We start from the raw sequence: 12,939 nt of genomic DNA on the forward strand, positions 1-12,939 counted from the left end.
CCTTGAGCTCAGAGAGATCTGCCTGGTTCTTCTCTCCTCAGTGTAGACCAGCCTGACCTCCAACTCACAGACATCTACCTGCCTCTGCCTCCATAATGGAGTGCTGGGATTAACAGTATGTGTCACCATGCTGGCTGAGATGGTTTAATAGCCACTGTAGTTTTTATTTGTAATAACAGTTTTACTTTCCTTCCTAAGAATAGTGAATAGAAACAAGAGAATAAAATTTTACTCATAAACTCCATTCACTATGGAGTTTGGTATTACTATGGTAGTACAGGATTCTTTTGCTGAGATGATAATTTATCTTTTAACCAGTATTTACATTTACTGATTGTTGGAATGTCAGGTATTTAGCTGGATGCCAAGAAGATAATCATGAATTGACTCATGTGACTGTAGCTCTTCATCTCAGATCAGACTTGAAATTCTGGACACTTGAGAGGGTACACATTTCTTAAAATGATACTTACCTAAACTCCTAAGTATCAAGAAAGAAACTAGAGCTGGGCGTGGTGGTACACGCCTGTAATCCCAGCACTCAGGGAGGTACAGGTAGGTGGATCTCTGTGAGTTAAGAGGCCAGGCTCATCTACAAAACCAGGACAGCCAAGGCTATGCAGAGAAACCCTGTCTAAGAAAGGAAGGAGGGAGGGAGGGAGGGAAGGAAGGAAGGAGGGAAGGAGAAAGATTGATGAGAAGAGCTTTCTATTTGACTATTCAGAAGCCATATTTTGGAAAGGGATTGATGAGCTACCAGGATGTACAGAATGTATGGAAATGCAAATACCATCCTTATATTCTCTTGTCTGTTGGGTTTGATTATATGATGTGTTCCCAGTGAATTGTGTCATGTGTGCCCAACTGGCCTGGCTTGCCTGGCCTCAGTGGGTGTGAGGAGCTCAGTCCTGATGCAACTTGACATGCTGGGGTGGGTTGGGGGCGCTCCCCTTTTTTGAGGACAGAGGGAGGGGAGATAAGGGGAAGAAAGTGGGAGGGAGGGACCTGGAGGAGGAGAGGAGGAAGAGAACTACGATACGAATGTAAAGTGAATCTGTAATTTAAAAGTAAACTTTAGAATGTTTTTTTAAAAAGAAAGCTTAGTAGACTCAGGGAAGAACTTGTTGAAACACTCCTGTCATTAGGAAGACTGGCTTATGGAGGGGAGTTAACGATGAATTTGGGATTTGGTGCAGAGTGAGAGGAGAAATAACTGCTGAAGAAACTTGAGCATCAGTCAGCTTTTAAGCTAGTTGTTGGACATATCAAGGTTTACATAGTCCTTCGTCATTCACTTAGGAATTGGACATGCCTCACCATTCTTTCACCTCTTAGCAACCCTCAAGGGAGGAATTATTCATATTGCAAAGGTGTGTGCGTGTGTGTGTAAAATGTCTATGGCATTTCTAGGTTTGTACATACTCAAATTCAGATCTTGAGATTCAGACGTCGACTGCACTATGTGATTACTCTCGCTGCACTTGGTAGGTATTAGCTTTAAGGTTTTATGTTTATTTATAGTAAATTATATCTCTGTACACTGGTTTTGTTTTGAACATAGACCAAGCTATTTGATCATTGGGACTACAATCCATACTAGATCATGTAAAAAGGCTCCATCTTCATAAGTACTCTTTTTAAAATTTATTTATAAATTTATTCATTTTACATCCCAATTGTAACCCCTCCCTCATTTTCTTCCAGTTCCTCCCTCCCTTCCTCTTTCCCCCTATGCACTTCCCCTAGGCTTCAGAGAGGGAGAGCCCTTCTTCCCTATCAACTGACCCCAGCCTACCAAGTTTCATTGGGACTGCCTGCATCCTCTTCCTTTGTGGCCTGGTAGGGCAGCCCCCACAAGAGGAAGTGATCAAAGAACAGGCCACAGAGTCCATGGCTGGGGCAGCCCCTGTTCTGCTTACTAGGAGACTCCTATGGAGATTGAACTGCCTGTTGGTTACATTTGAGCAGGGGGCGTAGGTCTTCTCTATGCATGGTCCTTGTTTGGTACACCAGTCTCCACTTGCCCCCTGGGCCCAGGTTTGTTGGCTCTGTTGGTCTTGTGGAGCTCCTGTCCCTTCCACCTCCTTCTATCCCCCCACTCTTCCGTAAGACTACCCTCTGCCCTCTGCCTAAAATTTGGCTGTGAGACTCAGCTTCTGCTTTGATCCCCTGCTGGGTGGAGTCTTTTAGAGGGCAACTATGGTAGTCTCCTGTCCTGTTCCCTCTCTACAGCAGTGTCTATTGTATTTGCCCTTTTGAATGAAAATTAACCATCCTCCTTAGAGTCTTCCTTGTTACTTAGCGTCTTTTGGTCTGTGAATTGTAGGTTATCATGTATTGTATGGCTAATATTGCTTACAAGTGAGTATACATAAGCACTCTTTTATGCTACTTTCTTGATACTTCTTTGTATATAAATAATATAAGGAAAAGTGGTATAAAATACATATATACATAATCAGGCATTCCAAGACTTATTATTAGAAAGGATTGACTACTTAACATGATACAGGTTTAATGGAATTATATTTAAAAAATGGTGTTGTCTTATGTGGGCTGAAGGTGGCTCTGACAATTGAGAGTATATGTGTATCCTTATAATCAAAGATGTAATTAGAACCTTTCTCCAATTAAGATTGAGCTTTTCTTTCTCTAGTTATTTCTTACTGTGTGACACAGATGTTTAATTTCTGTGGCTTCACTTCTTCCATAAACAGGAATAGAACCAGTATGTATAGCAAAGCTTTACCCCCATAGGAAAACCAATAGTAGCATAGTGTCCTGAAGGTGTTTTTGACCATTCTCACTGTGAACTCCACTTAGCGTCCTCAGCAGTAACCATGCCGCAGCTGGCTTTACTCCTCTAGTACTGATTATCTGTATGAGCGAGCCTTTTGTTTACATGACAAATATATGAGCAAAGCAACTCAAGGGAGGAAACTATATTTTGGCCCATGGCAGAGAGTGTGGTAGAACAGCGCAGCGCACATCATGGTGGCAGGGAGCTCACAGTGCGGGACGACTCTGCTCATGGGCTTCCTGTTTTTCCCTTTATTCTGTTCTGGTCCCCAGTCGGAGGGATAACTCAACTCACATGCTAGGTGGGGCTTCCCTCCTTTTTTGTTTGTTTCCTGAGGCAGGAGCTCACTATGTAAACTTAGACGTCCTTGAACTTGTAGAGAGAACAGGTTGCCTTGGAATTTCTAGTGAACCACCTACCTTGGCTTCCAAAATGCTGGGATTTAAGTCGTGTGCTAGCGAGCCTGGCTGGATATTTCCTCTAAGCATACATAGGGAAACACAATCATAGACTCATCTTGAAGTATGTTTCTTAGCTATTTAAGCATCTTTCTATGCACTGAAATTGAAAAGATTAACAATCATGGTTGGTTATATTAAATAAAATTTGTATTATTTTTAGCTTGTTCACAGATTGTTTTCTATTTGTAATTTAAATTTTGTATTTCTAGAAGGTACTGAAGTGTCTTGAGACAAATAACTATTTCTTCTTTCAACATCAAATTAATTCATCTGTTGACTTAGTCATTATGAATATTCATTACTATTTTTACTGTATATGTAATATAAGCTTGCTTGAAATTATGCAGATAGACTTTAAAAAGATTGCTCAGTGAACAAGCGATACACTGTTTTGTCTCTTTGCTACTGTATGTTATTCATCTTGGCATTTCTATGTCATCAACTATTTGTGCTACTTATGTATACTTTATATTTGTGTACATTTCTGACTTAGGGTATATACATATTTTAATCGAAAATTTTTATTGCAGCTTTCATTGTTTATTTTGATAAAGTGGATATACAAGAAAAGCAGAGTTGGCATTCCATGGTCAAATGACATGTAAACCTTGACGGCCTGACGTGTCTCTTGGTGAAAGACCTTGTGCAGTATCCCAAGCAAGTAGTGCATAGAGAGCTTGGCTCGGGGGAAATGATTGGATTACAATGGCTATGATTTCATGAGTGGATACATCTGTTGCCTCATTCAAATTTTGTAAAGGTAGTTGGTGGGATTGTAGCAGGTGGGCCTAATTGGAGAAAAATGTCTCTAAGTTTTGGCCTTGGAAGTACGTCTTGTCGCGTCCCCTCCTCTTTCTGTGCTCTGCTTCTTGGCCACCTGGCCTCATGGAAAGGAGAATCGTGTCTGCTCGTGCTTCTGCATCATCTTGTTCTTCTTGCCTTCAGGCCAATCTGTGATGGAGAGAAATCTTAGAAACTGAACCAGAGAGCAAATATTCCCTTAACATGACTGTAGTAGTTTTAGTAAGGAAAAGCACAACACACTGACCAGCTCAGAAAACCAGGAAAACAGTCACAAGCTCTGAAACATGCTATTGCGTTCTTACTCTTCTAACCATAATCAGAAGCTTTGTTAATAGGCAAATTGGCTTTCTTCACATCTGTGCAAATCACTGTTTGAAGTTATTGGAGGTTCTATGAAGACATACTTTGAAACAGCTCTATAATATATGTTTATCTATATGTAATTCATCATAAATATATGACTATAAAGGCATTCTTAATATGAATCTATTACATGATAGGAAATTTGAATAATGTTATAAAGAGAAACTACTTTTTAAAACATCCTTAAAATGCTTTAAAGATGAAAATTATATTCATCTTGGGAAATATATTAAATATATAGAATTATAGATGAGTTAATCCTTTTTAGTTTTACATAACCTTTAAGGAAGAGTATAATGTAAAAAAATTATAGCATTTGAATTAAGTGATTTTTTTCTTGTTCTCTAATAAAAAATGAAGAAGATTTAATACAAGAGATTTAACAGTACAGTGCCCTGCAGTTATTACTTAACAGTCCAAGAGCCTTCGCATGCAGCTTGACTGCCCTCTTCAGGCTCTGTAGGAGTACATTAGAACAGCTCATATTGTTCCCTGAGTTCCTGTGGTGGGAACATGCATGTCCCCATGGACACTTCTTCCCCCCATTCCCCAACAGAATATGCTGTTAAAGATGTTATTTGTTTGTGTGCTCCTTGTGTTTTTGGTTTTTCACTTTGAATTGAGAATGCCAGCAAGGCCAGAAGTGTGCTAATAAACAGCAGTAATTTTTGTGTGTACTTTTAGTATAAACCGACTGACAAACATGCTGAGCTTCACTCAATTTCCTTTTTCTTTTCTTTTCCTTCCTTCCTTCCTTCCTTCCTTCCTTCCTTCCTTCCTTCCTTTCTTTCTTTCTTTCTTGTTGTTAGGTTTCTTTAATTCTCTGTTAGAAAGTTAGAGTATTCATGGATATAGAGGATAATTGGTTTTACATCATTGGACACATTTCTGATAAGTTACTTGTATTTTGATTAAATAACATTAATGGTACATATTTATTAAGCATATTTTATTATTTTAGTTTTATTTGGAGATAGATTTAGTCATTAGTCTTATTGTTACTCCATATACCCAAACAAGAGAAAGCCTCCATTTGTTTTGCCAACATTACCTTTGCTCCAGATTTTGTATTTGAGCTCAGAAATTGTAATTTGCTTTGGTTTTCATGGAATCCTTGATTTAAATTAGAACTATTTCTGAGAATTTTCCCTCAGTATTTTTTCCTGTTGCTATGATAAAATAACCCTGGTAACAAAGTCAGCTAGAAAGGGCTCTGTTTACAATTTGAGGCTGTAGTCCATCAGTGTAGGGGTTTCAAGGCAGCATGGTCATGAAACAGCTTGTCACTTTGTATCAAAGTCAAAAGCAGAAAGTCTTGAAAGAATGCCTGCCTGCCATGTGGAACTCACGCTCTGTTGTGGTTTGGATGAGAATGGGTCCCGTAGGTTCATATGCTTGCATGCTGAGTCCCTAGTTAGTGAACTGTTTGGGAAGCATTAGGAGGTGTGGCTTGGAGGAGGTGTATTACTGGGGATGGGCTTTGAGTCTTCAAAATTCCATGCTACTAGGCCCAGTTTCTCTCCCTCTCATTGCCCTCTGTTACTGTTGCTTGTGGATCTGTATGTAAGTTTCCAGCTACAGCTATGCATGTTTGCTTCCTGTCATGATGTTCATGGAAACTAAGCAAGCCCTCCATTAAATGCTTTCACTTATACCTTGCTTGTCATGGCGTCTCCTCACAGCAATAAAAGACTGATTAGGACACTCCCCTGTTCATTCAGTATAGTCCCCAGTCCAGGACATAGAGCTGCTGACATTGAGGGTCAGTCTTCCCACTTTCAATAGCCCAGCCTTGAAAACCCTCACAAGCATGCCTACAGGCCACACTTAGGTAATTACTTACTGAGATTCTCTTTCCAAGTGATTCTACTTTGTATGAATTCTACAGTCAAAAAAATTCTACAATCAAAACCAACAATCTAAGGATTATACAGACATTAGAGTTGGATGTTCTAGCCTTCTAGATTCCAAAGAGGAGTATGTACAAAATAGGTCACGTGACTATATAATAATAAAAACCTATAGTTTCCCAACTGGACCATTATTATTTGCATCTCAAATGGTCTTCAGATATTTCTCTCTCTCTCTCTCTCTCTCTCTCTCTCTCTCTCTCTCTCTCTCTCTCTCTCTCTCTCTCTCACATTGTGGGTGTTAGACACAATGCAAATACTGTTTTGCAAAATGTACTTCTTTCAAAACAAACAACAACCCTAAAGCTGTTTGCTGTTTACAGAATGAAGCCATGATCCTGTTTCTCTCTCTGAGTCTTTTCTTTCCTTATTGTCTAATGCGAAGCCTGATTCTTTTCAACAGAGGAAACATTTGAGAGTAACTCTTCATATTGTTTCTGTTATCTTTCTGTCTTTCTTTGTTAGTCTTGCTCATAATTTTAGTCATTTAGACAGGCCTGGTTTTTTCCAGTTATTTCCAGTCACCTTGGCTCTAGTCTATTTTCTCCCGTTTTATGAATGTAAGTATAATTCACATGTAAGACTTTGCTTCTTGTGTGCTATCATTGCGTGTCTGTTTCTTTCAGAGGCCTCTTCGGGTAGACAGTGTTAGCTGTAGTCCTTTGTTACTGCAGCTTAAAATACTGAATATAAGTATCTTTATGTTATAAAGTCCACATTTGCCTATAGACCTGACATTAAGATGTCTCTCAGTTACTTATTCATTATAATCTTTAGTCTTAGTATTCATTTGCCAAGTAGCATACGTTACTTTAGTTAGTGTCTCTAGTTGGTGATTTGCTCTATTGAAGATGGTGCAACTTGGAGTTGATGTGTAACAAGACTGGTTGGGTCATGGTTCCTCTTCTATGTTATCACATTTTCCTTTCCCCCATTCTACCGTATAGTTATATTTTATAGTGGTAAAGTCAACCAAATTATTACTTCAGTGAAGCCAACATAAATGAGAGCAATTATATTATTTTTATAGTGGGATAGATGAAAAGTTCAGTGTTCTTCCACCAAAGCCCCTAAAGTGAGTGAAATACATCTAAGTGACCTTTTAGGCACATTCCAGGACTGAGAGTCTCTAATGTGGAAATTTCATCTTAAACATATTTATGATATACTGATCAGGTATTATTCATCATTGCTAACAGCAAAACTTGATAAAAGTTCCCGGTTCTAGCCACTGGGCAATCATACTTCTAAGTAGAACAGCTAATGTACATCCAGTTAATCCTTCTGCACTTTATCCGTGGTTTCTTTTGCAGCCAGCGGCATCAGCGGTATTACAGTAGTTGGCTTTGGTGCCACTCAACAGAATGACAGGTTTTGTACTGACCTCTGAAGGAAGAGAGGCCATCCTAAACAAAATACTTAATGCATGTTGTAAGATTGCCTACACCTGGTTACCAAGAAGAGCCTTGATACCCTGTGAGCATATACAAGGGGAGGAGGTCCCCCTCAGTCACAGTCATAGGGGAGGGGAGTAAGGGGAAAATGTGAAGGAGGGAGGAATGGGAGGATACAAGGGATGGGATAACAATTGAGATGTAATATGAATATATTAAAAATAAATAAAAATAAAAATGAGAGAGAGAGAGAGAGAGAGAGAGAGAGAGAGAGAGAGAGAGAGAGAGAACGAGAACACACTGTAAGGGGCATTGCCTTATACCTACAAGCTATAGGATCTGATCTCTTGTTTCACTTTGATTAAAATGTGTTAGCTTAAAAAAAAAGAAAAAGATTGTCTGCGCCATTTTCCTGAAGTAGACCAAATGTGGCATGGGTGTGGCTGTGGTGTGGAGGATCTTGTGCACAGGATTTTGTACTGGAATTACAAAGTGATTTTTATAAAATTAACTCTAGAAAGGTAGAATGACAATAGTGTGCAGAATTTAAAAGCAGAGAGAATTCACCTTTGATATCTTCATTGGCTTTTAACATGTTTTTTGAAAAATCTTCAGAGAGCTTGAAATCATCTGATAGCTTCTTGTGCTTGTGTAAGATCTTTATATAATGAAAGCTTCTTGAGGCGGGGACATTGTATTTGTCATTTGCACATTGTATTTCAAGCCATATAGATTTGTGGATTGAGTTGATTAGTACATATATTCAGATTTAATATACTCTTATATGCCTGGAATAACTTGTAACATTATGAGTTAAAAATATACAACATCCTTATTTTAGGACATATCATCATAAGCTAATATACGCAAATGTTAGAAAATCTAAAATATGAATTTATTTCTGCTTTATTTTTTATAGGTGCATTTTGATGTTATTAGTATTATCACAGGAATTCTTGTTCTTAATCATTTTACTTTTCTCTAGGTGTGACTTTTATAACAAACCGTTTTCTAACAAAATACTTGAATAATGCAGTTTGTTCGCACATTATGGGTCTTGCAATTCCTATTTACAGACAGGTGGCCACAGCCCGTTATTGTGAGCTCCCTTCTGTTGTCTTAGGATTTGATGGCCCCATGTGTCTAGATATTATAATATTTATCTGTAATTTGTTCTTTAAATTTCTTGCTGTGAAAGGTAACAATTTAGCTCATCTTACAATTTATTTGCTATTTTAAAGTTCCATTAATGAACAATAACAATACAGGTAATATCAATTTTTCCTCTGCTTTTAATATAGATGTTTCTGGATTACCTGATTTATGATAAAAAATTATAAGCAATCATTTCCATCTCTTTTTATTCTCTATTCTAACATATCAAGCCCTCTTTAGTGTTATTTTGCCTTATTTAGAAGCATTTATTGCCTTGCTATAAGCAGTTACATCTATATGCTGTATGTAGATTGATTTAAAATATAGTAGGAATTCAGATCTGCCTCTGAGTTAAGTGTGGCTGTCTTGTAGTTACAATGTTTGTGAACGCTAAACTTGTAATTTGATGTATATCTTCCTTTTAAAAAGTATTTGTTATCTTCTTACATTGTACAACAGTGTAGTTTGCAGTACATAAAATTATTAATGACATAATAGTACATACAGTAATTGGTTAACTCTACTCCAGAATTGCTTGTTCTTTTGATGGCTCTGTTCATGGCATAGTAAAATGTTTTTGTTTTGCCCCATTATCTGTTTCAGGCAGGCTAATGAAGAATATCAAATCCTGGCTAATTCCTGGCGTTACTCATCTGCTTTTTGCAACAAGCTGTTTTTTGGAATGGTGGACTATGATGAAGGGACAGATGTTTTTCAACAGGTAAAAGTTTTGTATGTCGTTTGGAAATGCATACCTGAGCTTGTTATTTTTGATATATTATGGATTACAAGATAAAATACAACTGACTGAATAAGGCAGTATAATAAGTAGTTAAATAAATTTCATGATATAGTTAAAATAGTCAAAATTTGGAGACTTTGTTAATCCTGTCAATATATCTTTTGCCACTCTATTATAGTAAAAGCACTTTCATTTTCATTTAGAGGAAGTGTTCCTTTAAAGTATACAGTGGCCAAACATATGCATTATTCTTACTTTGATTATATATCAGTCAGGTAGTATTTCACATAGGCTTATGACATTTCATATAGTATTAAGCACAGCTTATCTTTTGTGTGTGTGATTTGTATGTACATGTATGTTTGTGTACATGTATATATGTGGGGATGGGTGTACATGCTTAGGGTGATATGGAACCTGGAGTTTGGCTCTGAGTATTTTCCTTTTACTCTCCCCCTTATTTACTGTTATTATTGTGTGTACATGTGTACATGATGTAGGTGTTGGCATGAACGCCATGACTTGCATATTCATGTCACAGGAGTACTTTGGAGGTGGTTCTCTGTTTTCACTTTACATATTTTTGGGGGACATTGAACTCACGTTGCATATTTTGTGCAGTGAGCACCTTCCTCTATTGATATACCTTCCTACCTTATTTTGTGTGTGTGTGTGTTTGTGTGTGTGTGTGTGTGTGTGTGTGTGTGTTTAGGTAGGGTTTTTCACTGGCTCTGGACATTAGAGATTTGGTTTGGTTAGCTGGCCAGCTGGCTCATGGAATCAACATGTCTGTACCCCAGCCTCAGTGCCGGGGCTGTAGATCCGCGGCCCTGCATGTGGGTGCAGGAGACCTGAGCTGCTGGCCTCATGCTTCAGTAGCATGCACACCATACACTTAGCAACACTCTTCACTTTAGCAGGCAGAATATTATCTGAAAAATATTTTGTGTTCATCAGATGTGTTTTCCCTCTGTTATGGCCTAGATCTCACAATGCCAGAGTTGAAGGTATAACTCACCTGTGAGCATATGTGAGACAGGGCATTAAAGAGGTTCCAAGGATGAGGCATTGATCAATTTCTTTCTTTTAAGAGGAAGAAATAACAAGAGGCCATGTGCTTAAAGACAGGCAGTGGAAAACCCAGGAATACGAGGGTCTCAGATAAGCTAGGAAGAGAAGCACCCCCAGAGACCCAGCCCTACCATTCACCTTGATCTTGGATTCTAATCCCCAGAAATATCAGAAAATAAACTTCCTTTGTTTAAGTCACCTACTCTGTTACAACAGCATTGCAGGTGTGTAATGTACTCACATGAAAAGTCTTCTCAGTAGACAGAAACTTGGCTTTGGGCATGAGGATGCTAGTTAGCACTGATAGTGCTGTCACAGTGGTCCCATCATGAACCTGACTCGGCTTCTGTTACCGTGGGATGCTCTGAGAACTTTATATGTATTTTTTTTTACTGCTGCCTCTCGGCGAACAAGTCAGGATTATCACTTGCTTAGAGTGATTGTTTATTGGGATGTGGAATACGATACAGTCCCAGTGTACAAACATCTACTCCCCAGATAGAGAACTGATAACTCACCAAAATAATGATTCTACAAAAATCCAACTTGGGAACCAGTGTTTATTGGGGTTACTTGTAGGGGTGGGGATAAGGATTTGCTCACGGGAGCACACATGACTTCAAGACACATTATGAATAAGTGATGGTTCCTGAAAGCTGCAAAGTCTTTGCATGACTTTCAGGCAACCTCACAGGTTGGACAGTCTCCTCCAGACAGCTCTGTTGCCAGACCCTTTTTTGCCAGCAGTTGCTTTCTGCTTTTATAACCATCTGGAAGGCCCTTGGGAATCCTGTAAGTTTTAGCTCTGCAAGTTTTTAAGGTTGTTGACTGCCAGGCCTCCCTCTGTTCTCCAGGAGGTATTATTTCAATTCAGAGAAGATTCCTATGTGACGCATGTATACCTTCTGTAGAGATACATACATATGTGAGACATACAAAATATATTAATGATATATGTGTGTTGTATACTATATGTTGTGATATGTTAGAATTTGTCAGGTTTTTACCATAAGAACTGGTTTTATAATTTAGTTTTATAATGAACTTGTTTGAAATTTGTTTTAAGATTATTTATAAAACTGTTACTGTGGAGTCGTTTTCATGGGGGAAGAGTTGTGAGAGCATTGTGCTATAGTGGAGATAGTGGGGTATGTGGACAGAAGATCTGAGGCCACATTCTAGCTTTTAGCTCTTCATAGTTGAGTGACGTAAAGATTTCATGATCATACTGTACTCTATCTCCTTATGTAGACATAAAAATAACACTGTAATTACTAGAATGAGATGCTAACATGTAAAGATACTTATATTCCTGATATATAAGTGTTTATTAAATAATTGCTATTGTATTAGTATAAATTAGTAATAATATTGGCATATATATATCATCTTCCTCACACTACATTATTCGTGCAGAAGTTGACTACATCTAAGTTGTATAGGAAGAAGAAAAAGATGAAACAAATGATAAGCAAGAAGAGAAACAGCAAAAACTGTAATCTCTAGTTACCTTTTAGGAAAATACAGTTACCTAAGTGCTATCTTAGAATGTGCAAGTGTAAGGATAACTCAGACTGGGTAGTTTAAAGTGAACCAGATATTCTGGCTTGCAGTAACAGAGGACAGGAGTCAAATTCATTAGCATATGAAGAGTATTCTTTTGTTTAGTTGTGGGAGGCAGAGCAAGCAGGGAGGAATGAAAGGGAACTCAACCTTTCTTATAGGTGTCCACCTTCCCCTTGAGACAAGAGCCCTTGTGGCCTAATCACTCTGAATGGTTGGAGGTCCCTTTACAGTGGCAATTTAAGATTACCATGAGGGTTTTCTGTTTTGTTTTGGTCTGGTTTTGTTTTTTAATAAACAGAAAAACAAGAACAAATAGAGACCAACCATTCCCTCTTTGCCAGGAGGACTTAAGATGGCTTAGAAGTAAATAATGAGCATTTGATAGCATTCGCAGTACTACAAATGAGAAATAGTTGATATAAAAATATTGCTTTTGAGGATTCATATTTTTGTGTGTGTGTGCTAAGCTGTTTGAAGATCTATAGTTATTTTGGGCTATCTTGTGAACTCCACAGCTATAGCCAGCATTCCTTTATGGACCAGGATATGTTTTGTTTTGACTGTAAACACTATTGTCCGTGACAGTTAAACTTTCACTTGATTCCCTCACCTGTTGCCAGCTGTCATCTAACATGTCACTTGATTTTGATTTTCCTTCTCATTGAGTCTTTTG

At 38.1% G+C, this 12,939-nt stretch overlaps 1 protein-coding gene across 2 annotated transcripts in view; it reads left to right on the forward strand.

Moving 5' to 3' along the window:
- Window positions 1-12,939, forward strand: part of Tusc3 (tumor suppressor candidate 3) — a 142,234-nt gene that overhangs the window by 49,827 nt on the left and 79,468 nt on the right. For both annotated transcript variants that reach the window (XM_051169527.1, XM_051169528.1), the window contains exon 3: window positions 9,491-9,608. In XM_051169527.1, coding sequence (XP_051025484.1) covers window positions 9,491-9,608 — 118 coding nt within the window. The remainder of the gene's footprint in view (window positions 1-9,490; window positions 9,609-12,939) is intronic.

This window comes from Acomys russatus, chromosome 27 (genome assembly GCF_903995435.1).
Source record: "Acomys russatus chromosome 27, mAcoRus1.1, whole genome shotgun sequence".
NCBI classification, from domain to species: domain Eukaryota; kingdom Metazoa; phylum Chordata; class Mammalia; order Rodentia; family Muridae; genus Acomys; species Acomys russatus.